Source organism: Oncorhynchus clarkii, chromosome 9 (assembly GCF_045791955.1).
Source record: "Oncorhynchus clarkii lewisi isolate Uvic-CL-2024 chromosome 9, UVic_Ocla_1.0, whole genome shotgun sequence".
In the NCBI taxonomy this organism is placed as follows: Eukaryota; Metazoa; Chordata; class Actinopteri; order Salmoniformes; family Salmonidae; genus Oncorhynchus; species Oncorhynchus clarkii.
In genome coordinates, this window is record NC_092155.1 from 68,891,684 (window position 1) to 68,918,046 (window position 26,363).

Sequence of the window (26,363 nt, forward strand, 5' to 3'; positions counted from 1 at the left end):
TAAAGAGAGCTAGAACCTGGAGGAGAGAGACAGAGAGCGTATCAGACAGGCTTATCAGAGGTAGTGTACCTATTGGGTGTGCAGAGAGACAGCAGCACGGTGCTCTCCCAGACCAGAGAGCAGTAGAGCTGGCTCAGCTTGTTGAGAACACTCAAACCCAGCTGGGAGCCCCACTGGTTCACACTGATGGCCCTGATCTCACTCTGCACAACACACAGGGGAAGGTTAATGAACACACCTGGGCAAACCAATACCAAACCACTCACAGTCAAGCAACTCCTTCCCAACAATGACAATCCACAGAGGCGGTACCCTCTAAATCCACAGTGGTGAGGTGCAGTACCTCTACAGTTGGTTTATTATATGCTGCTGACATCTTTCAATGAATTGAATACAAAGTCAACCTAATCTACAGCCTCTACTTTGTGGGCTACAGGTGTGGAGTGACATAACGAGAGGCCCTTGCTGATTGGTTTACCGGCATCTTACCTGCCCTACCCTGCAGGTGTGCACGAACATCAGGATATAAGCATGTGCGGCAGTGAGCGCGTGCAGCAGTGGCGTGGCGCGGGCCGATAGCGTGGCGTCGGTCACATGACCGGCGGTGGCGAGCTCTCGGAGCAGCACGGAACCCCCGGGGACCTCGATGGGGCGGTGGAGCGGCTCGAGGGCTGACAGGATGCTGTCCAGCTGACACAGCCCCTCCTGGAGCACCTTGGGTTCATGGGACAGCGTCTGGGGACCACAGGACAATACACCACGCTTCAGTATCAATACAGCACAGTCACAGGGAGAGACTGAACAGTTATATTTAACCGGTCTCCCTGGAGTTTAGTCACAACTGTCAGAGAACCTCATCAAAATACCACAGGTTATATATTCTGAAGAGGCTATAGTCCATTTTCCAGCTCTGGTTGAGCTCAATCACTAACAAATTCACTGAAATCATATCCCCACATCTCTCAGTCTCACCAGTATGGAGTTGCAGAGCCCAGCTACAGCCTCTAATCATAACCACACACCTCCCATATCCCCAGTGTCAGGTCTCACCAGTATGGACTTGCAGACCCCGGCTACAGCCTGGCAGGCAGCTGATGTGGGGAAGTCGATGGGCAGGTTGGGCAGACCCAGGATGGAGACCAGGGGCAGGAGACCCTTCTGGTTGACAAACTCCTGACAGTGGTCGTCTGTCGTGTTGTTACTAAGGATCGACTCCACAAACTTCATCTGGGAAGGAACAGAAAAGGGGAATGTTAAGGGGTAAGGAATCAAATATAATTTTATTGGTCAAACACACATATTTAGCAGATGTTATTGCAGGTGTAGCTAAATGCTTGTGTTCCTAGCTCCAAAAGTGCAGTAATAACTAACAAGACAACGTCCATTTACAACGTCCATTTTCGATTGACGCAACACTTTTTTTCCACAGAAACATTTTGCAAACACAGTCCTTACAAAGTCACGTCCAGAATGTGATCTGTGAATGTCTGAACATTGCATCCAAAAGGAAACCGAAGTGGCTACAGCGTAACACAATCATCCAAACCGGAAAATATAGGCTACATTTGTCCTCGTGCTAACTGAGGAAAGATTGACATATTTTGTATAACTCAAATATGACTCCCGGCTGACAGAAACTACAATATTAATTAGTTAATAGCAATTACTATTTATAATAAATCACATCACGGGTGAGCTCACCATTGATCGAAATAATTGAGTAAAACACTTCCTGGAAATCAAAAGTAATAATATTTTTTTGCATCAACCAAAGATAAGAGAGTCCAGATGAGTTTGGTCTGTTTATAGTATGCATGTTGAAGGGGTGTGTCTTCTACAATCATCCACTTCCCTTCATTCACTTCCGCAAGTTCACCCAAAAGAAGAGTGAACCATTCCCTCACCTCATTATAACATCTTCGGTCTGACAGATTACCTGACACCCAGAATGCATTGTATAATTTCAACAAACATGGCGCCACACATTGCTGGCAAATAGTTTAGCTCATTATCATAAGTACAACCTTCAAAAAATTATTTTACATGCATCATAGGTGCCCATTACAATAAATGCAATTATCAGAATGCATTATTTGTCACAAGTACTTGAAAACATGTTAAAACCGTAAATTCATTATGCTCCATACGCGCCTACAGTAGAAACACGATACAGAAAATAAGGAACTTCCTATCAAAGTAACACACACACATACCCAAAGTTATTATTTGTAAGGAAAACAACAAGGCAAAGCGAGCGCCAGCAAGAAAATGTTCCAATTCTTGGAAGACTGCACAAACATATGCACACTTGATCTGCACAAACATATGCACACTTGATCTGCACAAACATATGCACACTTGATCTGCACAAACATATGCACACTTGATCTGCACAAACATATGCACACTTGATCTGCACAAACATATGCACACTTGATCTGCACAAACATATGCACACTTGATCTGCACAAACATATGCACACTTGATCTGCACAAACATATGCACACTTGATCTGCACAAACATATGCACACTTGATCTGCACAAACATATGCACACTTGATCTGCACAAACATACGCACACTTGATCTGCACAAACATACGCACACTTGATCTGCACAAACATACGCACACTTGATCTGCACAAACATACGCACACTTGATCTGCACAAACATACGCACACTTGATCTGCGCAAACATACGCACACTTGATCTGCGCAAACATACGCACACTTGATCTGCGCAAACATACGCATACATGATCTGCGCAAACATACGCATACTTGACTTGCGCAAACATACGCATACTTGATCTGCGCAAACATATGTGAAGTGTGGTAGGCTCTCCTCAAAGACAGAAGTTTATCCTGCTCAGTAAAGTCTCAAACAAATTGTTTGCAACGCTGAAATGGGCTACTTCTATGTGAATTAATGAGGTGGCGGAACACACTTCAATTCAAACTGTTGTTAGAAAATCATTTGAAATTGACAAGTTGAAACGTAGCCAAAAGATATCTGGCAGGCAGCGCGTGTTAACTGTCCCGTTGTGTAATAATCACATTTTGGAACAGTGAGTGCATTCGAACATTATAAAACAACTCTTGCTGGGGCGACCGTTAGATATTTGGAACTCACGTGTGAGAAGGTTAAAGTGACCAGTGATTCCATGTCTATGTACATAGTGAACTCTGCACCTTAGAAGCTGCAGCCTAACAGGGTGGTAGCCGTCTAGTGACTGACTAAGCACGTCCCAAAAAGTGATTCGACGATAGTAGTAGTACAGTCTGCACACCGTTATACGCTCCCAGAAGTCATTATTTTGTACAAATGTTCTGTTTAATTTTGAACACAAGAGAAATGTTATGTGATCTTGCCTGTCTTCACTTCATTGGCAATTTTTGGTGAGTAAATCACTTGATTTAAGTGTGCCTTATTGCAGGTATCATCACATAGAATAACCAGAGAACGTGCAAGAACACACGTACCACATTCAGAATGTAATCCATCAGAGGAATCGGTATCCTCTCTTCAGTGCCAACAACCCTATAGGAAAAATGACAAAAACACTATTATCCCAACTCCCTATCAAACATGTAACAAAATATAAATACATAAATTATTTATAAATAGAGAGAAAAAAAATTATATCAGGGGCAATAAATCCTGAATTGATCAGGAAGAATCACATCGCTGATTTGGAATGTCATACAGTTCAACTGGCACTGACTGTCTGTTGTTCTCTGGTTCCCCCTGCTGCTGGGTGAAGGTATGGAGCGCCTCCTCTTCCTCCTCATCTTCGCTGGAAGCCTCTTCGGCAGCGTGGGAGGAGCGGGCGGGGGGTGCGGTCACGGTGCCATCAGTCTTCTGGATAGAGGGCTTCTGACAGATGTACTCCGGGGCTCGGCCCAGGTTACAGATCTCCTCCAGTAACTGGGAGAGGACAGTTGACATTTTAGTCATTCAGCAGACGCTCTTATACAGAGCGACTTACAGTTAGCGCATCCATCTTAAGATAGCTAGGTGGGACAACCACAAGACAAGTTCGAGTGCTGGTGAAAACAAGGCACGGGTATTTGTTTTGAAGAGAAGACAAGTGTGTGTTAATTTACCATAACGTAAAAGGATAAACATTAAGTTGTTACTGTTCAGATCACATGGCCCAGCTTAAAGAAACAATCATGTTGTGCTAATTCACTATGCAGTTTACAAGGTTAATCTATATTATTAGGGTCCTAACACATGACCTGAACCAGTTGAACTCTGTGCCCTAGTTAAAAGCTACAACAAGACCTCAGTTATTCCTGGTCAAGTCACATGGAGTTAAAAATACAAGTCCAGGCATGAACAATGGGTAGGGATGGGCATTTGAATGAGTGTCTGTGCACTCACTAAAATCATTTTGAGTAATTTAGTACTCACATGTTACCGTGAAACGGGTTTGAAGGCCAAAAGAGATTGCAGTATGCTAAAGGTTGTTCCAATGACTGATGGTTCTGATACACAACTTTAACATCGTCACTGCATTTGACATACTCCAAACAATAAACATCTTACAGTTGGAAATTGTGCCTGTGCTTATACATTTAACCTGCTAAAATAGTTATATTTGTAAATTGAATACTTGTATTTGATTATTAGTAATCAAATACCAACCTGTACTGGAGTACTAACTCCCAAACCTGCTCAATGGTGCTGATCATTGCAGTTTTTCCAGGCCTCCTGTACATGTCATTGTAAACCCACCTTGATGATGGCAGTAGTGGCGTCAGTCTTCAGAGTGGGTTGGTGTCTCATCAGTTCATCCACAGCACTGCCCAGGTTGGACGCTGTATCTCCTGTACACACACAACCCAGCATGGTCACATACAGACATCTGCATCAACAGTGTATAGTGTCGCCATACTACATTGAACAAAAATATTTAAAAAAAGTGTTGGTCCCATGTTTCATGGACTGAAATAAAAGATCCCAGAAATGTTCCATGCACATAAAAAGCTTGTTTCTCTCAAATGTTGTGCACAAATTTGTTTACGTCCCTGTTAGTGATTATTTCTCCTTTGCCAAGATAATCCATCCACCTGACAGGTGTGGAATATCAAGAAGCTGATTAGACAGCATGATCATTACACAGGTGCAGCTTGTGCTGGGGACAATAAAAAGCCACAAAAATGTGTAGTTTTGTCACACAACACAATGTCACAGATGTCTCAAGTTTGGAGGAAGTGTGACTGCAGGAGTGTCCACCAGAGCCATTGACAGAGAATTGAATGTTCATTTCTCTACCATAAGCCACCTGCATAGTTTTTGAGAATTTGGCAGTACGTACAACCGGCCTCACAACCGCAGACCACGTGTATGGCGAGCGTTATTTTGATGTCAACAAGTACCACGTGGTGGCCGTGGGGTTATGGTATGGGCAGGCATAAGATATGGACAACGAACACAATTTAAATTTACCAATGACAATTTGAATGCATAGAGATACCGTTACAAGATCCTGAGGCTCATTGTGAGGCCCATTTTTGTTTGTAGTATATTTGACCAACAGATGCATTTCAATATTCTCAGTCATGTGAAATGCATAGATTAGGGCTTAATGCATTTATTTCAATTGACTGATTTCCTTATTTGAAATGTAACTCAGCAAAATCTTTGAAACGGTTGCATTTATATTTTTGTTCAGTATTGTTAGGTTCTAAATAAACAGAGTAAAAACTAACGCACAACTAGCTAAAGCTCAAACCAAGTTAATTCACCCACTGAGTCAAACAGCTGAAAAGACAGACATGTTTCCACCAGCACCAGTATTTAAACCCCCCTTTAGGCAGTCTCCCTTACCTCTAAACACTACATCTTTGTAGCGAGGCAGGAAGTTAAGTGATGTGGGTAATAAACTCTTCCTTCTCCCTTCACGTGACTTATCACAGTCCCCATTCCTCACTAATCCACACTTACCTGTGGCCACAACTATGTGATTGTCTTTTTCCCTTAATTAGTAACTCTACAAGCCCCTGGCTCTTATCCAACCTCCATTACAATATACATTCCTCATACATGTAACCATTAACTTCTAGTGTAGCAGGTATTTCAAATTACAACCCAACATTCCTATAACAAACATCTATTTTTCAACAGAGTGAATTGTGTCCCAATATACTAGCTTCCTTTAAGTTAACACACCTCTATCAAAGGTCTCTCTCGCCATACTAGATTGCAATAACACACACACGCGCCCAACTCACCCAGAGGGTCAGAGCTGCGGCGTCGTCTCATGGCAGGCAAGTAGTCAGGTGACAACAGCACCTTGAAAAGGCGTTCAAAGGGCTGGCATTGGACGAAGGAGTGCAGGCCTCGCGCATTCAGGCACAAGGCACTGAACACGTTAGGGAGAGAACCAAGCACCTCCCGGGTAGCCGGGACCTGCAGAGAGAGAGACTGTGAGAGAGAGAAAAGGGAGAAAGAGAGAAAAAGGGGAGGAAGAGAGAGAGCGAGTGAGAGACAGAGTGGCGAGGGTAGGGAACAACTGGGAGGAAGGGGACTGGGAAAGGAGGGTGAGGGGAAGAGAGGGTGAGGGTAGGGGGAAGAGAGGGTGAGGGTACGGAGGGTAAGGGGAAGAGAGGGTGAGGGGAAGAGAGGGTGAGGGGAAGAGAGGGTGAGGGGAAGAGAGGGTGAGGGGAAGAGAGGGTGAGGGTAGGGCATAGGGAATCAAAACGTAAAGGCAATCAGGAGCAGGGGGAAAACAGAAGGAAAGAGTGAGGGAGGAAAGGAAGCGGTGAAACCAAGGAGGGAGAATGACTGTTTAATGCAATGCTGTGTGACAGAGAGGAGATGGAGGGCAAGATGAAGACTAGGCAGTGTAGGCTCTACATCCACTGGCTACACCGGTGTTAATGTATGACCCTGCTGAAAAAGAAAACGGGACATTTAAACATGTCAAATGTGCAGGAGAGGACAAGAGGGAGATGAGATGGTGAGCAGTGAGAGAAATGAGAGGGGGTCCGCTGAGCGACTGAAGAGGTAGAGAAAAGATTGAGAAGAGAGAAAGAGTGACCTCGCATTCAGACACCAACGACAAAATTTCCCTCGCACTTATCAAAGCCAACCTGCATCGACGACTATGGAGTGGTCTGAATACAGGGTGAACCGAGAGGAGATGAGTGCTGTGGGACTCACGTCTTTGATTAGCAGGGCATGCAGCATGACGTCAGTCAAGCCATTATCCTGCAGGGAGGAGAGCAGAGATGGCTCCTGGAACACAAACACCGTCACCACCTCCGTCGCTGTGGAAGGGGGAGGGAGGGAGGGGAAACGAGATAAATATGTTTAAAATCAGAGTGGGGAAAAAACTGACTCTAATCAACATGGCATAATGTATGCTTTGATGGACTTCACAGAACTTTCTCAATGATCAAGTGATATTAGTAAACATACTACACATTATAATGCATGTCATGGTAGATTCCTCTGAAGCATGTTGTGTGAGTCGAGTACTCACCCAGTAGGAAAAGGGAAGGTCCATAGTACTCTGCATTACTGATGATGTGCTTGAGTGAGGTAGGCAAAGACCCGTCCATGACTGGAGAAGAGAGGCCATACAGAGACCAGGAGGTTAGTCGGGCTAAGTCCAGGGGGAATTCACTCAACATTTTCTCATCATGTTTTGTTGAAGCCCCAGTACCTATTATAAGCATTACAACCTTAACCCATCTGATCATATAAGACCAGTTCCCCTCAGATAGCTTAAGTTTTGCGTATCTCCATTGTTCATGCTTTTTAGAGTGTGGTTATCAAAGCTCACTCACCGTGACGGATGCCATCAGAGAAGGCAGGGTCCTGGATGGCTTTCTTCAAGAAGTTTAGCATTGACTTCAGCAGAGCTGCTCTCTGGGGAATACACTGCAGGCCTGGAGGGAGAGAACACATGGGAGATGGAACACATAGGAGTGTGAGCGCCTGTGTGTGTGTGTTTGACTGAGCGTGTGATAGTCTAAGCTGAGAATGTTTGTTTATGTGCGTTGCTATGCGAGTGTGTACCTGTGCGGGGCGTGCTGGCAGTGCTGCTCTGCGCTCGGTGGTCTGTCTCAGGTCTGGAGCCAGAGGACGTTGAGGGACCAGGGCTGCTCTCCATCCTCTCTTCTGACACTTAAGAGGACACAGTTTTAGCAACCACAACACAGCCACACCACCACCCCACAGTTGCCACAACACAGCCAACATCCACACCACCTCCACAACACAGCCAACAAGACACAGCCAACATCCACACCACAACACAGCCAACAGTCACCAAGACACAGCCAACATCCACACCACCTCCACAACACAGCCAACAGTCACCAAGACACAGCCAACATCCACACCACAGCCAACAGTCACCAAGACACAGCCAACATCCACACCACAGCCACCACACCCGAGGGGTCAGGGTTCCAGTCTAGAAGCACGGTTTCAACTGCTTCGAAAATTTTGCCTCGGTACTGCATAGGGATGTACATTACAGTCAATTTTGCTGTCAACCAAACTGACCCTCATTAACCGGTTAACAAACTGTTTGTATAAAAATATGTATAAACAGTAAAATGACGTGACCAACAGAAAATACTATCAGAGATCTGTATATAATGAGATTCTTATTTCTCCCCGCCCTAGCAATGGTAGTCATCCCAAGGCTGGAAGGCAGGCGACAGAAACACATTGGGCTTGTTTTGGAAGGCAGGCGATGTAGAAACACATTGGGCTTGTTTTGGAAGGCAGGCGATGTAGAAACACATTGGGCTTGTTTTGGACAGATTTGTGAGAGTGAAAGCTCTTAGTTCGCCTCTCCCTCTATGATACTATGCATAGAAAGACTGGGCATTTTTCTTCAAGAGCTTATTGAAAACATGTAACGATAGCAAGCCAATCGTCTTACGTGCTCAATTATAGGCTATAGCATTTTGACTGTAACTTCGGTAATGAAGCGGGTAAGTCAATCAAACAACGCAATTCCCTGGAAAAAAAACTTTTCTAAACCTAATGTGAGCAGATGTGACAGAGGTGGACTTGGATTGGTTGCTAACATGACTAGGATTGTGCCCTGGGCTTCTGGACAGCGAAAGAAAGTTGATATGATATCCAACAGAACAGGAGAGAAATGTGAAATGCTGGTTGACCTGTGTCATTATTTGAAGTAAAACTTTCAGATAATTCCTGCCTCAAGCTCACATTGCAAAGTGGTGGGTGATGCACTGATAGCCTGCCTACCGTTGACAATAGCCTATGTACTCGTATGGCAAATGGGAGGCGCAATTTAATTACGAGTTGAGATTGAGAAATATATTTCCTTTTCAATCATGGCCATCAAAGGCAATTGCATTTAGAATAGTTATAGGTTGCTCAATGACTAGGCTTACAAAAGCACGTTTCACTCCAGTGAGGCGTTACTCTGGCTCTGTCTGATAGGATATTCATGTATGCTGTGGGCGTAATAAGATGCATGACCATAATTCCACAAAATTATGCAAATGACCTATAGACCGATAGGCATGGCTGATCAAATCTACATCCTTATATTTATACTGCCGCCCGGCCCAGAAAGACCATTTCCATAGATAAGTCAGATAGAAAAATTACTAAAAAAGACAGTCAACATCCATTAAATTACTCCAATAATTGTCGCTGAGGCCGATTTCTCTCTTATTCAGCACTGAAACAATTATAAACAACAAAAGAAACGTCCTCACTGTTAACTGCATTTATTTTCAGCCAACTTCACGTGTAAATATTTGTATGAACATAAGATTCAACAACTGAGACAAACTGAACAAGTTCCACAGACATGTGACTAACAGAAAACTAACACAAAAGTAGCAGTCAGTATCTGGTGTGGCCACCAGCTGCATTAAGTACTGCAGTGCATCTCCTCCTCATGGACTGCATCAGATTTGCTAGTTCTTGTTGTGAGATGTTACCCCACTCTTCCACAAAGGCATCTGCAAGTTCCCAGACATTTCTGGGGGGGAATGGCCCTATCCATCACCCTCTGATCCAGGTCCCAGACTTGCTCAATGGGATTGAGATCCGGGCTCTTCACTGGCCATGGCAGAACAATTACATTCCTGTCTTGCAGAAAATCATGCACGGAACGAGCAGTATGGCTGGTTGCATTGTCATGTTGGAAGGTCATGTCAGGATGAGCCTGCAGGAAGGGTACCACATGAGGGAGGAGGATGCCTTCCCTGTAACGCACAGCGTTGAGATTGCCTGCAATGACAACAAGCTCAGTCCGATGATGTTGCGACACAGCGCCGCAGACCATGACGGACCCTCCACCTCGATCCCGCTCCAGAGTACAGGCCTCTGTGTAAGGCTTATTCCTTCGACGATAAACGTGAATCCGACCATGACCGCTGATGAGACTCGTAAGTGAAGAGCACTTTTTGCCTGTCCTGTCTGGTCCAGCAACAGTGAGTTTGTGCCCATAGGCAACGTTGTTGCTGGTGATGTCTCGTGAGGACCTGCCTTACAACAGGCCTTTACAAGCCCTCAGTCCAGCCTCTCTCAGTCTATTGCGGAGAGTCTGCGCACTGATGGAGGGACTGTGCGTTCCTGGTCTAACTCGGGCAGTTGTTGTTGCCATCCTGTACCTCAGGTGTGATGTTCGGATGTACCGATCCTGTGGCCTGCCACTGCGAGGACGATCAGCTGTCCGTCCTGTCTCCCCGTCTTAGGCGTCTCACAGTACGGGCATTGCAATTTATTGCCGTGGCCACATCTGCAGTCCCCATGCTTCCTTGCAGCATGCCTAAGGCACGTTCACACAGATGAGCGGGGACCCTGGGCATCTTTCTTTTGGTGTTTTTCAGAGTCAGTAGAAAGGCCTCTTTAGTGTTTTAAGTTTTCATAACATGACCTTAATTGCCCACCGTCTGTAAGCTGTTAGTGTCTTAACAACCGTCCCACAAGTGCATTAATTGTTTATGGTTCATTGAACATGCATGGGAACCCTTTACAATGAAGATCTGTGAAGTTATTTGGATTTTTACAAATTATCTTTGAAAGACAGGGTCCTGAAAAAGGGACGTTTCTTTTTTTGCTGAGTTTATATTCATCCAGTGTCTGCAATGTTTTTGGATGATGTCATCACTGCTCCTTGTGCGCATGTCATGTTGGTCCATATAAACCAGATTTAAGCACGATAGAGTCCATGAATCAGCGTTCCGCGAACCTGAGTAGATTACCTTGAAAACAACAGTCGGACATCCTGGACGCAGTCTCCAGTTCTTTTTAGATCTCAAGTATACCACCACCACACCCAGCCACAACACCATAAGACCCCAGCCATACCACAACAGCAAACACTGGATCTATATTATCACCCATAACAAAGGCAAGGAAAATGTGGGGAAATGGAGGCTATTTAACTTATTACATTCTAGTTTTGGGAATTGATTAGTTTGCAGGTAATGACCGTAACACAACACATAGCTACCTAACTATTATAGAACAATTATTGGACAGTACCTCCACATACCGTTTAACCCTCAACAAAAGTAAATCAAATGGATCTATATTGACTGACCAAAACATGGTACCAATTTTAGACTAACACCTTATAACCATGTTGATCAATTCATATGGTCACTTCAACTAAATGTAGGCCTATAGCCCAATGTATGGAACCGCTGATTGACAATAGAAAATAAAAAGGAGCCTACAGCTTTCTGACTGGCCATCCACGTCCGTGTCCATGTCCTCAGATTCCACGGTAGAGTTGGGTCTCTGGATCTTTGGCTTGATGACAAAAGGACATTCTTTTCTAGACAGGTCCACCTCATGCTGCACAGAGAGACAGAGTGAAAGAGGGGGAGGGAGGGAGGGAAAGAAAGAACAATGAGGGAGTGAGAGAGAGGGAAAGAGTTCAGGACTTTGGCACATGGGTGTTCCAGCAGAGACTGAGCCGAGTACAGAGCCCCTAGAGTGCTGCGTCAGGTCCCAGGCAGTGAGGTGCGTCGTCACCCACTCAGGTTATTTATGCAACACATTTATTATTTCCCAAGTGGGTCACAAAGGCCCCCAAAAGCCACTTCCAAGCCCTCTGGCACCAACATGTCAATTTAAACTAATAAAAGCGTTTTGACTGGGGGCAACAGAGATAGGCAGAATGGTAGGTGTGTTAGGGGTATGTGTGTGTAAAGGACCCTACCTCCAGCCTGCTGATGAAGATGGTAAGGCCGGTATGTGACTGGAAGGCTGCCATGTCCAGGTTGGTAATGAGGTCCACCACTCGAACTGCACGTGTGACAAACGTGATCTGGTCCTGCTCGTCCCCCAGGAACTTGATCACCTACAGAGGAAGGGAGTAAGGGAGGGGAGAGGGAGCTGAGACAGTGTTTGTATGCGCACAATGGAACAGACTCCCAGACCGAGCCTATTCTTGTCTTAGAAAACAATTAAGCTCCTCTACATGGAGCCTTTTAGAGCAGAAGGGGGCTTAATTGGCGTACCTATGGGGACCATAAGCAGGAAGGATATATTTAGATCTGTTCAGCCTTCATGCAGAGCAAGTGAGTATGCTGGCGATCAACAGATCATTCAAATTGTCAGACACCTGCGCAGCATACGTACATCGTGAAACCAGGCCGGCTTAGCAGAATAAAAAAGGGTGAGTGGATGCCAGGTCAGAGGTGACAGTGTGTTTCTTTACCTTGAGCAGGGCTTCCATCATCCCACAGGAGACCAGGGCCTCGCCCCCAGCGTCATAGCTGGCCAGGTGGTAGAGGAAGGAGAACAAAGCAGTGGCAAACTGGTGCGGGTACGGCTCCATCAGAGGGTCTGAGGAAACAAACACCCACCGCAGGTTAGAGGCACAGTCTGGGATATTGAACTCTGGTCACCTCAATTAATTATTTTTGTTGCAGGCCTTTCAGTGCAGTTGCCCATTTGTTTAGGCAGCCTCCACTGGATTCTACTAGTGACAGAAGACCAAAATACCCATCTTGTCTTGAAGAATAGTTCCTTTTTTGTTGTTGTTGAATTTTTACCCCTTTTTCTACCCAATTTCGTGGTCTACAATTGTTAGTATAGTACTATCTTGTCTCATCGCTACAACTCCCGTACGGGCTCGGGAGAGACGAAGGTTGAAAGTCATGCGTCCTCCGATACACAACCCAACCAGCCGCACTGCTTCTTAACACAGCGCGCATCCAACCCGGAAGCCGGCCGCACCAATGTGTCGGAGGAAACACTGTGCACCTGGCAACCTTGGTCAGCGCGCACTGCGCCTGGCCCGCCACAGGAGTCGCTGGTGCGCGATGAGACAAGGACATCCCTACCGACCAAGCCCTCCCTAACCCGGACGACGCTAGGCCAATTGTGCGTCGCCCCACGGACATCCCGGTCGCGGCCGGTTACGACAGAGCCTGGGCGCGAACCCAGGGACTCCGATGGCACAGCTGGCGCTGCAGTACAGCGCCCTTAACCACTGCGCCACCCGGGAGGCTGAAGAATAGTTCTTAAGAGTTTCTTTTCAGAACTTAGTACAACAGTCATATCCGACCAGAACACCAACTCTGAAGATGTGTTACTCCATTGTTTGCACCTATCTAACTAAGTGGCTCTGGATAAGAGTGTCTGATAAATGGCTAAAATGTAAAGGCTTGTGTTCTCATTGGACTGGCATCAAAATCAGTCCAAGTTCAAATCGATAGACCACTCAGCTAGACCCCTCACCGATCATGGCCTGTATGCAGTTGCGCACCAGCACAGGCAGGAAGCCGTGGTAGGAGGCTGTGCCGGTGCAGTCGATGATGTTGGACAGCTTGGGCGTCCTCTCCAGGTGCACTATGGATGTTAAGGTGCGTAAAGACGCTGCCTTTATGTCCTGAGGAAAGAGACAGGGTATTCATGAAACTAGAGAACTGCATAGAGGATTACATATAGGCCAAAAGGTATGTTTTCCTGGACTTTCAAGATATCATTAAAACCAGGATTGTCCAGGACTGTGGAAACTCTTTAGGTACATATACAATGCCAAGACAATCATGATTGTATTGTCAAATCTGACCACAAACCACATTGCAATCATATTGTAATGATCACGGTCTTGTATTAGTTACATTAACCACAATGCAGTGACATCTGATACTAGTCTATAATATGACATGATTGCAGTCACAATATTGGCTCCAATTTCACACCTACTATTGGTATGTGACACAGACCCACCACCCCATTAGGGGCAGAGGACAGCAGGATAGAGGGGAAAGGAGAAAGAATGTAATTTCTTACCACAAGCTGTTTGTCTGTAATCTGTAGCACATCTACCAGCTCCTCTATCAAGCCGTTGTAGAGAATACTGTTGGCCGACTCCTGGAGTGCATTGGAGTACACTGTGGAGGGAAAGAACCCCGCAATACAATTAACTACCACGCAAACTCATTCCAAAGAGTGATCGACATGTAATGGATGAAATGAATTGACTGCATTAATCCCCAGAGGGGAAATTGGATTTGACGCATCAGACAGACAATTCGGACACACAGGTAAACATCACAGAGACATAAGCACTGTTTACCAACTGAACATAGAACTTGTAATGGTGAATGTAGAAAAGCACCATGTCATTAGCAGTGAATGACGGTCTGAGAGTCCAGATAAAGCTCTACATAAATCCAATCAATTATAACCTCTTTTGAACTATATTGAGGCAGCACACACTCCCTCCCTCCCTCCCTCTTACCCAGTATAGAGATGGCGTGGAGCCTGGCCTGCACGGCCTGCAGTCTCTTCTTGTGGTTGGAGAAGCCATGGGCCAGTCTGATGTGTGTGAACAGCAGGGTCTGCTTGTCTTTAGGGATGTTATACATCACTGTAAGTGACTCCATGATCTCACTGGGACTCTCAGAGATCTGGAAAGACAACATAGAATATCAGGAACATCTGAATTTGGCCTGGGGGATAGGTTGGTTTCTTTAATATCAATGTAGGATCAATGTAAGAAAAGCAGCGAAGTCCTAAACAAATAAAAAAGGTAAATTTACTTCTGTTCAGTCTTCGTTTAAATCATTAAATGCTCTGAGAAAATAGACAACATTTGTTCCTTACCTTGTCGAGCTGTTCGATGTGAATGTAGTGTAATGTGTTACTGCTGGTCTGTCAGGCAGAGAGAAAGTTCACAAATGGTCAATAAATCCACTCATAACAAGACATGCCTTACTAAAGACCAGGGACATGCATTAGTCGCCCACTAATATTTGTTTTCTGGTAGAGTACAAGGAAATGTGTCAGTCTACCTTCCTCTCAACTTTGACCTCAGGGCCAGGTTCAGCATAGAACTCAAAGTGCAGTGTGGTGGCACTGGGAGGGTACTTCTGCTCAGGTCACCATTACAGGGATGGGGGATGCCAAGAGAAGAGATGTGGAAGGAAGGGGAAAGAGACAGGTGAAGGATGCAAACAGAGGATAGGTGAGTCGTGGGGGGGTGATAGAAACTAACATCATCAGTATCATTTGACAGTCATAATGGGAAATGTAATCATTACAAAGCAAATGAGCTGATTGTCTGGAGACCGCAAGCCTTTACAGATTGTGACAATGATAAAGGTTCAGCCTCACCGTCATAGGCAGGTCCCTGCAGCACTCGGCCAGACCGAAGCCATTCTCCTTCCCTCCCCAACTCTACAGGAATAACGTCACACATCAGACCACCTATCCAAATCGCTTCATTACCTAGGCTAAATATCAAGGCAAATACATTAACAGAGAATCCTTTTTACTCTAGTGCTCTATACGGTTGGCCAGTTGGTTTTGAAATACAACACCAAGTGCTAACATCAAAATAAGCTGTGGCATGCATGTTGAAAACCTGTAAGACTGAAAGCAAAAAAAAAACGGCTATGTCACTCATTATCAACGTTTAGTCGGTTTAACATGGACATGCAGAAGAAAAGCATCAACAAGCATGTCTTCATCGGGATATCTGATAACATGTTCTCATTCTGCCACCTGTACGGTACCTCAGCCAGATGTTGGAGGCGTGCCAGCAGAGGGGTCCTCTTGTCAGAGCCCAGTCTGGTGATGTAGTTGGAGCGTTTACTGAACACGTACAGGAGGTTCAGCACAGACAGCACCACCTGCATGTCACATGACGCTAACAGGGTGGTCAAGTGCTGTGAGGAGAGAAAGTGAAAGACTGTTTGGCTCATTCCACCTAGGTTTGTGACAGGTGCATCACCCAGAGAGGAAGAAACAGTTTATTAATTTAACCTTTACTCAGGACATGTTATTGCAATGTGTTTCCTGGATTCTTTTACAAAGGCCCCCAAAGCAACACTCTCTAGCAGCAAAACTGTCAATTTAAACCAAAGAGCTGAAACTATTTTAGGCAAGTGGGTCCCAACAAAGCTAAGCAGGGAGGCCCACTTCACCCAACCAACAGAAGAGGAAACCACGTCATTGTGAAAAAATGGGTTGTGTCAGAAGAGAGAAAATGTTTAAAGGAAGTGAAAAGGGGAGGCAGCCTGAACATGAACTTGTCCAATAAGAAGTGGTCCACAGTTTAATATTCAGTATGATCTACTAAACATGACCCTGGTCATTGTGTCAACTGGAGAGGTGGTCCTACTGTCCCTGGTCATTGTGTCAACTGGAGAGTGGTCCTACAGTCCCTGGTCATTGTGTCAACTGGAGAGTGGTCCTACTGTCCCTGGTCATTGTGTCAACTGGAGAGTGGTCCTACTGTCCCTGGTCATTGTGTCAACTGGAGAGTGGTCCTACTGTCCCTGGTCATTGTGTCAACTGGAGAGTGGTCCTACTGTCCATGGTCATTGTATCAACTGGAGAGTGGTCCTACTGTCCCTGGTCATTGTGTCAACTGGAGAGTGGTCCTACTGTCCCTAGTCATTGTGTCAACTGGAGAGTGGTCCTACCTCTATAGAGCTGTAAAGGTGCCTGGAGAAGCTGTACTCGATGAGCAGGGCGGTGAAGTTGAGCACGGCCAACAGCAGGGCTTTGAGCTGCCCGTTGTCCGGCCGGTCACACACCAGCAGCCAGGACATGTTTTCCACCGTCTGGCCCGCGTCACACAGGATCCCATCGAAACGGTCCAGCAGGTCCACCCAGTGGTACAGCTCACACTGGAGAAGATAGGGGCAGGTGAGGACTCAAGAAATCACTTTAGATAGAGCTAACATTCTGCTGATTCAGCATCAACACCTGGGCCACGTTCAGCAGACAAACGTTGTGGAACTTTACAGATAGAAAGGTCATGAATATAGCTGTTACATGTCAGAGGATAGTTTGTTCTACAGCCCAGGTGAACGAGGATATATCCCCGGTGACGCCAATTCAGGGTCATGTCAGTATAATACAGTGCTTGTTTCCCAGACCCAGATTAAGCCTGGTCCTGGACTAAAACGCCTAATATTAAATTGAGGAGGAAGCTTAAAACGGTTCAGAGAAACCTGAAACGTTCCTTAAATTGGTTCTGAGAAATCTGAAACATTTCTATACATTTACCTGATCAGGTAAAGTACTGCCTATGAATGAAATTATGATCTAATACAAAGAATGAACGTCACTTTAACAAATAATTTGTAAAGTGCCTCTCCCTCCTGCTCACCTTGCCAATATTCCAGGTCTTGATGTGCTGCAGCTCCAACAGCAGTTGCTCGTCGCGGCATCCCTTAAGCTTCTCTATGAGCGTCCTGCAGTCCGCAGGCTGTGAGGAAGAGGGGGCAAGAGAGGAGGGGGAGACTGTAAAGGATGTAGAGTGCAGGCCCGGGTCCAACAGGGACTACAGACAGAGACAACATTGAGATGCATACTCACAGCTTCAGTTGGGGTTTTCTTTAACTTGCTTCTGTCAACCTTCATTGTCAATAGCTTCTATCTGATGCGCCTGTTGGAATGCAGAACATAATAGATTAACATGCAGTCTGTAGAAAAACAATGCATGTGTGTTTCCATGGAAATTGTGCTGTTGTGTACAGTTGCAAATGTAGGCCTTACATCTAGTCTAGCAACAACAAATGAGAAGTTAAATAGTAGATGGTAAGTTTAATTCATTTCAGACTGAAATGGAGTTTATGCAATGGGTATTTTTGAGAAGAAACAATATATACAAGTGTCACTTACAGTTAAGTAATTTGGCAATACCCACTTAACAGCATGTTTCATTCACAATGCCTAAAACAGGAGAAAGACAGTCATTCACATAAAGATAAAGGCATTATGAAAGACTAAAAACATTTTTATCCTGTGTCAAGGCACTAATTTCCGTACAAGCCTTTCAACACTTGTAAGGGAGAGAATAGCGAGAAGTTTAAAATAAACTTGTCTAACCCTAACTTACACATTTAGACATTAGGCCCTAATCAAAAAAACATTCCTCCCATGAAAAATGGGCTTCTCTTGTCCAACCAGGGGTCGTGTTAATGCAGAATTCTGCGTTTGTCCATGAGGAAAAAAGATAATGCATAAGAAATATCTTGCTGCATTTTGTAAACACATATCTATAACGCTTCTTATTGTAATTTCTGCTCTGCAGAAGACTAATTTGACACTTCAGTTGCACTTCAATCGGATGAGATCTATCAGCAGACAGCTGATGTCTAGCTACTTTTCTGTGGTGCTTTTCTTGGTGTAGCCTCAAGTGAAATGCAAGATTAATTTCAAGCAAAACATTAGGAAATGTAGCTGGCTGCATTATTTTTATGATAAACAGAAATATGGCCATTTTTCATTGTAAGCTCATTTACTTGTGTGGCTGCTAACCAAATAGCGTTGCACTTCTGTTGTCATCTTTTGAAAATCAAGCTAATTTATACCGAATGTGTTGCAATAATGTATTTTCTGTTAAGGAAAATTATAGTTGCACACCCCTGATCACTCTATTGAAGTAAAATAAATAAATAAACAAATATAAAAACAGGTGAAATGGTTTAAAATGCAGATTTTTTGGATGGTCCTGGTTTAAAAACGTATTTTACTGAACTCGAACACAGACAGAGACAACAACCAAGGAGGGCCTAGCTAGGAAAATCTATTTGCTCAGTGGTGCAGATTCAAATCATGTAGCCTATACAATTAGGTAACAGTCTGGACACAGCTTCTGAGCAAGACAGCCAAGTGTGGGTTCAAAAGTATAGGCCTAAGGACAGTTGCGCATCCACACAGTTCCAATCAATACAATGTTGAGAAACATGGCACATTTCCACCAGTATATCTCTGAGCAACTTACTATCAAACATGGGTCATTATCACATTATCTCTCTAAGGCTTGGTTCACGACAAACCCCAGACAAATCAGAAAGACTATTGTTGCCAGCTACCCTCAACCTGTTTGCAATTGACTGGATTCGGGGGGTTTGCTCAGCTGGTTCCAAGCATTTGAAAACCTTACTGATACAATCTCTTGATGAACAAGCTAACTAATATATTAGCTATATTAATCTACATTACAACATAACTGAATATAGCTGAAAGATTCCCGCACAGAACTAGTCAAAAATATCACACGTTACCAGTTTAATGTCTCTAACCTGTCAAGAAAAGTGCTTTAAAGGCATTTCAACTTCAATGAATGTTCGCCAATAGACCGTAGAATCTGAGAACGTCGCAATTGGCTAACTAACGTTAGCAAAGTTACTACATTCAACAACAACGTGAGTATACGGCCAGCTAACGTTAGCTATCTAGCTAACATTGACGTTCTCTACACACCGCGGTCATACTCAACGTAACAAAATTAGCTAGCTAGTCTAACACCAGACAAGCATGTTCCTATCCAAAACAAAGCTGGCGTTATCAAATAAAGCATACACGAAAAGAGCATCAACCGAATGGTAGTTAGGCAACTGTTAGCTAGCTAACATTACTGTAGCAGGCTAGCTACTGCGGTAAGGAAATTATTAGCTAGCTAGCTAATAAAAAAAAGGGGATAGTTCACTAGCTAACGGGGCTAACTGGCTAATGGATAAAAAAAGTCGGTTAGTTCGCTAAACTGTAATAATAAATATGTATTGCATACCTCATCGAAAGAACAAGAGTAAATTCTCGTTAAGCCCAAATGTCCGGGTAGGAGGTTAGTTAGCAGCTAGTTAGCTAGCTGGGTGACAGTGGGGAACTGGCTAACTAGCTATTTCAATCAATATTGCTTTTGAGGATGTCAACACACATCTAATACTCGAGGCAATAGCAAATAAGACGTATCTAACGAAATGTGTGGTAAACTAGCTAGCAAATTAACAAGCTATGCTAATCCTAGCAATGACAAGTTGAGAGATTCAACCGCCGCTACCGCGAGTATTTTCCTCATTCCTCTAACGGTGTAACACGCCGTTAAATCTAGCGCCCGGCTGCAGTAGGCCTCACAAGAAGCCCGTCCTCTCCTGCATCCGTACCAATACACAAACCGTTCACACAACTCGCTAGCTGGCTCGCAACAGTCACACCCGACCAGACGTGAACGAATCAGTCGTTTATGTTTTACCATACCTCCTCCCAAAATATTATGCTTGAAGTGGATAAAAAGACGCTCTCACTTACCGCGCTGGCTAGCCGGTTGGTTGGTTAGCTAGCCGAAACGTTTAATAACCAGCTGAATCATTCCCCCATACGGACCTAACGTGACAGCGAGTTGGTGGTGTATTTCAGTTTTAGTTCATCAAATTTGCGTAGCTAGTTAGGAGATTGGCGTTCATTTCTCCATCCCTCTAAAACATGTTCATATTTTGTGTGGGAATATCTGCTGCAAGTTTCTGTACAGAAGTTAAATACAAATATCTCAATGTTTTCCATTGTAACAGCAGAAACATCTAGGATTTGAATTCCTGTGTGTTACTCAGTAAAAAAAAAATACTTTGGGGTGGAGATTATTTTCCCCCACATCAAGTATTACTTTCTGAAAACAGTAACTATCAAAACACCCCCTATGGCCTTTTATAGAGTACTGACACACATTTTATTAAGCCCCTATCCAGCAACCACAAAACCTCAGCAACCAAATTGTGCATATATTGTTTTTATCATAAGAGTTGTATCTATAGATCTTCTATTAACACAAGTCACCATCCATCCACCCTGTAACTAGAGTAACATTATCCTCTGAATAAGCTGAAGGTACCAACGTAGTCAGAACTCATCTCCACTATCGTTTAGCAAGCAACACTTCATAAATGTAAAACATCAGCAGGTGAGCAAACATACTTTTGGCATTTTGACAGGAAATCCTGTCTGTCTATGTATACATCTCCAATCTAGTAAAATGTATTAGATGAACGCAATTAAAACTGTTGGGTTCTCTTCTATTTGCCAAAGCAATTGCAGCATTAAGGTGAGGCCAGACTGGCCCGTTAATTTGATCTGTATTCGTGAATTCAAATGCTTTCACAATGGGAGCCGCAGCTGAGATGATCGGTCCATATCCTTACAATTTCAGTGGTTTCCTCTATATGCATTCTTGGCCAATTATTAGTATTGGCCAAGAATGTATTTCCCCCCCTTCAGCCAATTAGTAAAGAGGGCATTTTATACGTCACACACGGACCAAAATACATCGATTCTAAATGTTGTCCATTCTCCACGTACAGTCTGGCCTCAACCATAGGGCGTTTTCACACATAATACTGAGCTATAGTTCAAATCAGAGTTAGATTATTTGTTACATGGTATTCCCCCCCAATTTGGTCCGGTTGGTTTCACATTGCAAAATGTCAAACAAGCTAAAAGGCCTAAACAAAATAATGTGTTCATGCTACTAATTTGTTTATTTTGCACAAAATGCTCACGTTAAATCCATTTATGATTATCATGAAATTAAGCATCACTTGCACCCCAAGCTTCATATTAATTTGGCCTTCCAAGAATAACAGGAAATAGCATAATAGCTGCTAACTGTGAAGTGAGTAGCCAAAATCTCCAGGATATGAAATTACGATGATGTATCCATTTCATCAAACAATCGCAGTCAAACAACCAATAATATAGCTCGCCTCTGGTTCTTTTCCTGTGTTTGGTCCAGACTGCGTTCTCACCTGGCGCGAACCGCATCACTGCACAAATGGAATCAGACTGTGACCACCCTTTTTGAGAGAACCATGGTGCGTTGTTTAGTGCGCAGATAGTTTCGACTGGTGTGAACACTAACCAAACTAAAAGTGGTAAATGAACTCCAAACCAATTTTGTGTGAAAGCCTCCTTAGAGCCCTGCAGCAAGAAGGATAACCACACTATGTGACATGAGGATGTCAGAAGGCAAACAATGGTCTCTCGAAGACAGTGGAATACATAAAAGCAAATCACTGGAAGAATCACAATCTGCTGCTGTTTGTCTGACATCAATGAGACTGCATTGCTATTCAAATGGCTTTCTGATGGCCACAATGCTTTTAGCTACAATTCAAAGTCAAATGAAACATGTTGTAAGTAAACAATATTCTCAAGTTCATCCCCTAATTATTTTAGTTAGATAAATAGCATAATAAAATGGTGACAGAAGAACGACAACTTTGTTAGAAGAGATTAATACTTATTGTAAATTATAGTAGTTTACAATACTACCAGTAGTTGGTACATACCAGAAACTGCTTTGGTTCACTAGTGTCACCATCATTTCCTCCTCCTTAGCATTGTTTTGCCTGGTCTCCTAAAACAATCTGAGAGCCTAAAAACAAGCACATCTATTGAGCAAAATGTTTATTTTTATTTTTTTATGCTGGGCTCCTAAGGGGACATACCAAACCTATAGATGAACAAAAAACAATTAAGACAATGGTTGGCCTACCTATTCGAATGAAGCTGAAGGATATGAGGGAACTGTCATTGATGGGGCGGCAGGTAGCCTAGTGGTTAGAGCATTGGGCCGAAAGGTTGCTAGATCGAATCCCCAAGCTGACAGGGTAAAAATCTTTCTTTCTGCCCCTGAACAAGGCAGTTAACCCACTGTTCCTAGGCCATCATTGTAAATAAGTGACTTGCTTAGTTAAATAAAGGTTAAAAAAACAAAATGGAAAAGCAAATGGAATATTGTAAGGCAGTTTGTGAAACTGGATGAAATGTCAATCTAAAGGCTCATGAGAAATGTAAAAAAATACGGCTTATTAATAATCAAATATGAACAACTCGAATGTTACTGACTATTCACACAATGTCAACAATATCATTTTATTTCAAATCCAAATGGGCTGATCTGACCTAAATCAACCTCTACTTACTAGTCATAACTGAATGTGTTCTGGCTGTTCTGCTCAGTTCTGAATTCCATTTCTAGGATCTCCTCGTAAAACAAACGACCTGTCAATCAAAATACCGGCATAATGTGATGTCCAGCGTTAGCAAGCCTAGTAACTCGCTAGCCTCTTTACATTGGTGTCGGTTTTCTGCTAAACTTTCATCCGCAATCTCGACTAGCTCCTCGACGAGTAGTAGTTAGTTGTAACGGGATATCGGATTCTCTGCCGCTGAGGTTCGTGTTTACATGGTTAATCGACTAACTCATTGTAAATCTCAAAGCAAAGGGCATCTGCCTCTTGCAAAATGCCTTTACCCTACACAAAATACAGGAAACATAGCAAGCTAGGTTAGCTAGCTTTTCAGAAAACACGCAAGCTGCAGTGTGTTTGTAGCGCGTGTATAGCGCATCGCAACGACAGAGTTTATTTAAATGATATTTTCCACAGTGGTTTTTCACTCAGTGGGACCAAAGAGAAAACTCTGGTGGGACTATGTATGCATGGTCCATGGCTAAATTAATAATGGCGGTTCACACAGCAGAATGTCCGTGTTTTAGCCTAAAACGACGCGCATTTCAGACCCCTGCTTAGCACTATCAAACCAATATGAACCGTTTTTAAAGACTCCTAATTTCAAAATTTCATCATACTAGAGCCCAATGTTAACGAAGATATGCATATAGTTGCTTACCTTAGATGCGTGTAAATTTCACTTCTCCATCTTGCACTAGCGAGCTGGGTAGGTTTGAATCTCGCGAGAACAACTGCGCTTCCTACGTAAGCTAGGGGCTTTCTGGCGAGGCAGGAGAGAACGACTGCCCCCCATGTCATTGAAGCCATGGAAGTTCACGGTCGACCGCGGTACTGCAGGCATTGTTAGCGGCAAACAGGATCCCCGTTATAGTGAATGGAAAATGGCAAACTTCGTGTAAAGAAAAACATGTTTAGAAGACAATCATGGTACCAATAGTTGCTTCTAATACACCAGATGTATGTCCTTCAAACGATGATTTAAAAAATCACGTACAGAAGTTATAAGGATAATTTAGTTGCTAATGGCAGCATGCAGTACCCCAGTCGACCTTCAATTTGAGATAGATAATGAGAGGTGGCAGCACTGAGCTAGCCTGTAACGTCACTTCCCGGAGTAGCTCAAACTGCGCATGTTCTTCTTCTTCAGTGGGTTTTATAACCGCGGTTGGCATCCAAAATGTTGCATTACTGCCCCCAACTGAACAGTAGTATATAGAGCCATTACACTTTGTGATACAACATGGGAAAATGTTTGCCATTTTTCATTACCCAACTAACTAACTAACCCAAAAGACCCTTTTCCAGTACACGACACACTGACATTTACGCATAGATGCGCTTTTGAAAGCCATCACCATCACCCATTCAACAAAGGCTAGGTTTACATTTTTATTATTTCTAAACATAACTTTTTGTGGTTCTCATATTCTTACAATTATGTTTTCATTCTTGCTTGAACAGTACCTAAGATTATATTTGGTTGTGATCTTTCAAAGTAACTATTTTGATGGAGCAGTTGTTAGCTATAATACTAACGATCATTGATATAGGCAGTAGCAAAAGCTAGCCAAATGACCATTTTACTGGTTGAAGTTTAAGTGTTTTTTAAGTGTAATGCAGTTGATTTGCGATGATGACACAAACATTTCGGAGGCTTAAAATCTAATTATAATGCAAAATGTGTGGGAAATGCACTCATAAGCAACAAGTAAATATAGGCTTTTTTGCTGCCGTTCTAAAATAACTCCCTTTTGTTCTGCCACCAACTTGTGCGCATCGCCCTTGTGCTTTAATTTATTTTGAACCTTTATTTAACTAGGCAAGTCAGTTAAGAACAACATCTTATTTACAATGAAGGCCTACCCCGGCCAAACCCTCCCCTAACCGGGACGACGTTGGGCCAATTGTGCGCCGCCCTATGGGACTCCCGATCACGGCCGATTGTGATACAGCGCCATCCCGAATGCTCCAATGTTCATTATTAAACTGTGCATGTTATCAAAGACAGTACTGTATGAAGATTGGTAGAAACTGCTTCTCCAATAGAAATCCCTGATCACACGTGTACGCGATGTCAATGATGTCGTTTGCAATGGGAGTAAATTAATCATAGTGGGCAGAACAAGCAAGGAGGTTGACATAGGCAAGCACTCTCTAGTGAGATCCTATAGGCGCATTCTAGCATTTATTTGCATATTTCCGTTAGGAAACGCCTGCTCTGTGAAGCGGGTGTGTGCAAATTCGCCCTTGCACTCCTTCAAAACCACGCTTTTTTTTTTTTTACTTCTCGAAGGGTGAAGTCTACAAAGTGCAGTTCACTCTGTTTGTTACATATTGTAGTGTTGGAAACAGAAAACTGTATGGAGATCACATGTTTCATCGATGAAATTAGCAGAATGTCGGCCAAAATCCACCTCGCTCCATATTCTCCCACTTGCCGGCCGCTGGGCTTCCTCTCATCACCATATTTGGTAGTTAGTGAAAACGCCAACCGGATGCTTCACATTTATACATCTGGTGAAGTATCTGGGTCATTGTCTGTGGCGATGTCATGGCGACGTTGGCCAGCTAAACCAATGGTGTGTAAAAACCTTGGACGACTGTATTGAAGCCACCGCGCAGCCATCTTGACACTCCTCTTCAATTGTAAAAAATATTTAGGGAACAACAGAAATGCATTTATTAATTAATTAAACTGAAACCATATCATGACCAATACTTGGCATGAGTACCCTGATATCGGGGAATTTGTGCCATTCTGAAAAAATTGTTAGATTTTTTTAAATACATTTATTCTATTACAGACATCTTAATGCATACTTTAAAATTATATTATGTAGGCTAAACATACAAATTAAATTGGAAAAAACATATATATTTTTTTCCTGAAAGTATTTTAAACTGTTACTGTCCCCACTACAAAAATACTTAAATACATGTAACTTTGTACTTGAAACATTCAATTCAGGGATGGGCAACTTTGATGGGGGTGAGGGCCACAAAAAAACAGAACTCAGCATGAGGCAGCGCAGTGGCTTGTTTTAAAATTAATTTTCTGCAATTCTGTGCATTTTGCCTTGGATGTAGAGAAAATGTTGCCGTTTTGAAGCAAGTTTTCTG

At 43.5% G+C, this 26,363-nt stretch overlaps 1 protein-coding gene across 26 annotated transcripts in view; it reads right to left on the reverse strand.

Moving 5' to 3' along the window:
* The window catches only part of LOC139416847 (E3 ubiquitin-protein ligase HUWE1-like), an 81,281-nt gene extending 57,303 nt beyond the window's left edge, over positions 1-23,978 (reverse strand). For 13 of the 26 annotated variants that reach the window (XM_071165974.1, XM_071165965.1, XM_071165977.1 and 10 more), the window contains exons 1-27: positions 23,902-23,978; positions 22,557-22,642; positions 18,115-18,165; positions 17,809-17,878; positions 17,600-17,698; positions 16,908-17,114; positions 15,996-16,148; positions 15,595-15,657; positions 15,273-15,350; positions 15,085-15,132; positions 14,720-14,888; positions 14,269-14,369; positions 13,711-13,861; positions 12,686-12,813; positions 12,185-12,325; positions 11,697-11,817; positions 8,035-8,142; positions 7,803-7,904; positions 7,496-7,576; positions 7,174-7,280; positions 6,243-6,435; positions 4,744-4,835; positions 3,710-3,930; positions 3,486-3,543; positions 1,051-1,227; positions 490-735; positions 70-203 (exon numbers count right to left, since the gene is read on the reverse strand). In XM_071165974.1, coding sequence (XP_071022075.1) covers positions 70-203; positions 490-735; positions 1,051-1,227; positions 3,486-3,543; positions 3,710-3,930; positions 4,744-4,835; positions 6,243-6,435; positions 7,174-7,280; positions 7,496-7,576; positions 7,803-7,904; positions 8,035-8,142; positions 11,697-11,817; positions 12,185-12,325; positions 12,686-12,813; positions 13,711-13,861; positions 14,269-14,369; positions 14,720-14,888; positions 15,085-15,132; positions 15,273-15,350; positions 15,595-15,657; positions 15,996-16,148; positions 16,908-17,114; positions 17,600-17,698; positions 17,809-17,853 — 3,023 coding nt within the window. In that variant the 5' untranslated portion in view covers positions 17,854-17,878; positions 18,115-18,165; positions 22,557-22,642; positions 23,902-23,978. Of the gene's footprint in view, positions 1-69; positions 204-489; positions 736-1,050; positions 1,228-3,485; positions 3,544-3,709; positions 3,931-4,743; positions 4,836-6,242; positions 6,436-7,173; positions 7,281-7,495; positions 7,577-7,802; positions 7,905-8,034; positions 8,143-11,696; positions 11,818-12,184; positions 12,326-12,685; positions 12,814-13,710; positions 13,862-14,268; positions 14,370-14,719; positions 14,889-15,084; positions 15,133-15,272; positions 15,351-15,594; positions 15,658-15,995; positions 16,149-16,907; positions 17,115-17,599; positions 17,699-17,808; positions 17,879-18,114; positions 18,166-20,008; positions 20,357-20,526; positions 20,627-22,556; positions 22,643-23,192; positions 23,210-23,901 lie in introns of those variants that run through there. The other 13 variants (XM_071165985.1, XM_071165982.1, XM_071165975.1 and 10 more) reach the window with 8 other exon arrangements.
* Between the last annotated feature and the right edge of the window lie 2,385 nt (positions 23,979-26,363).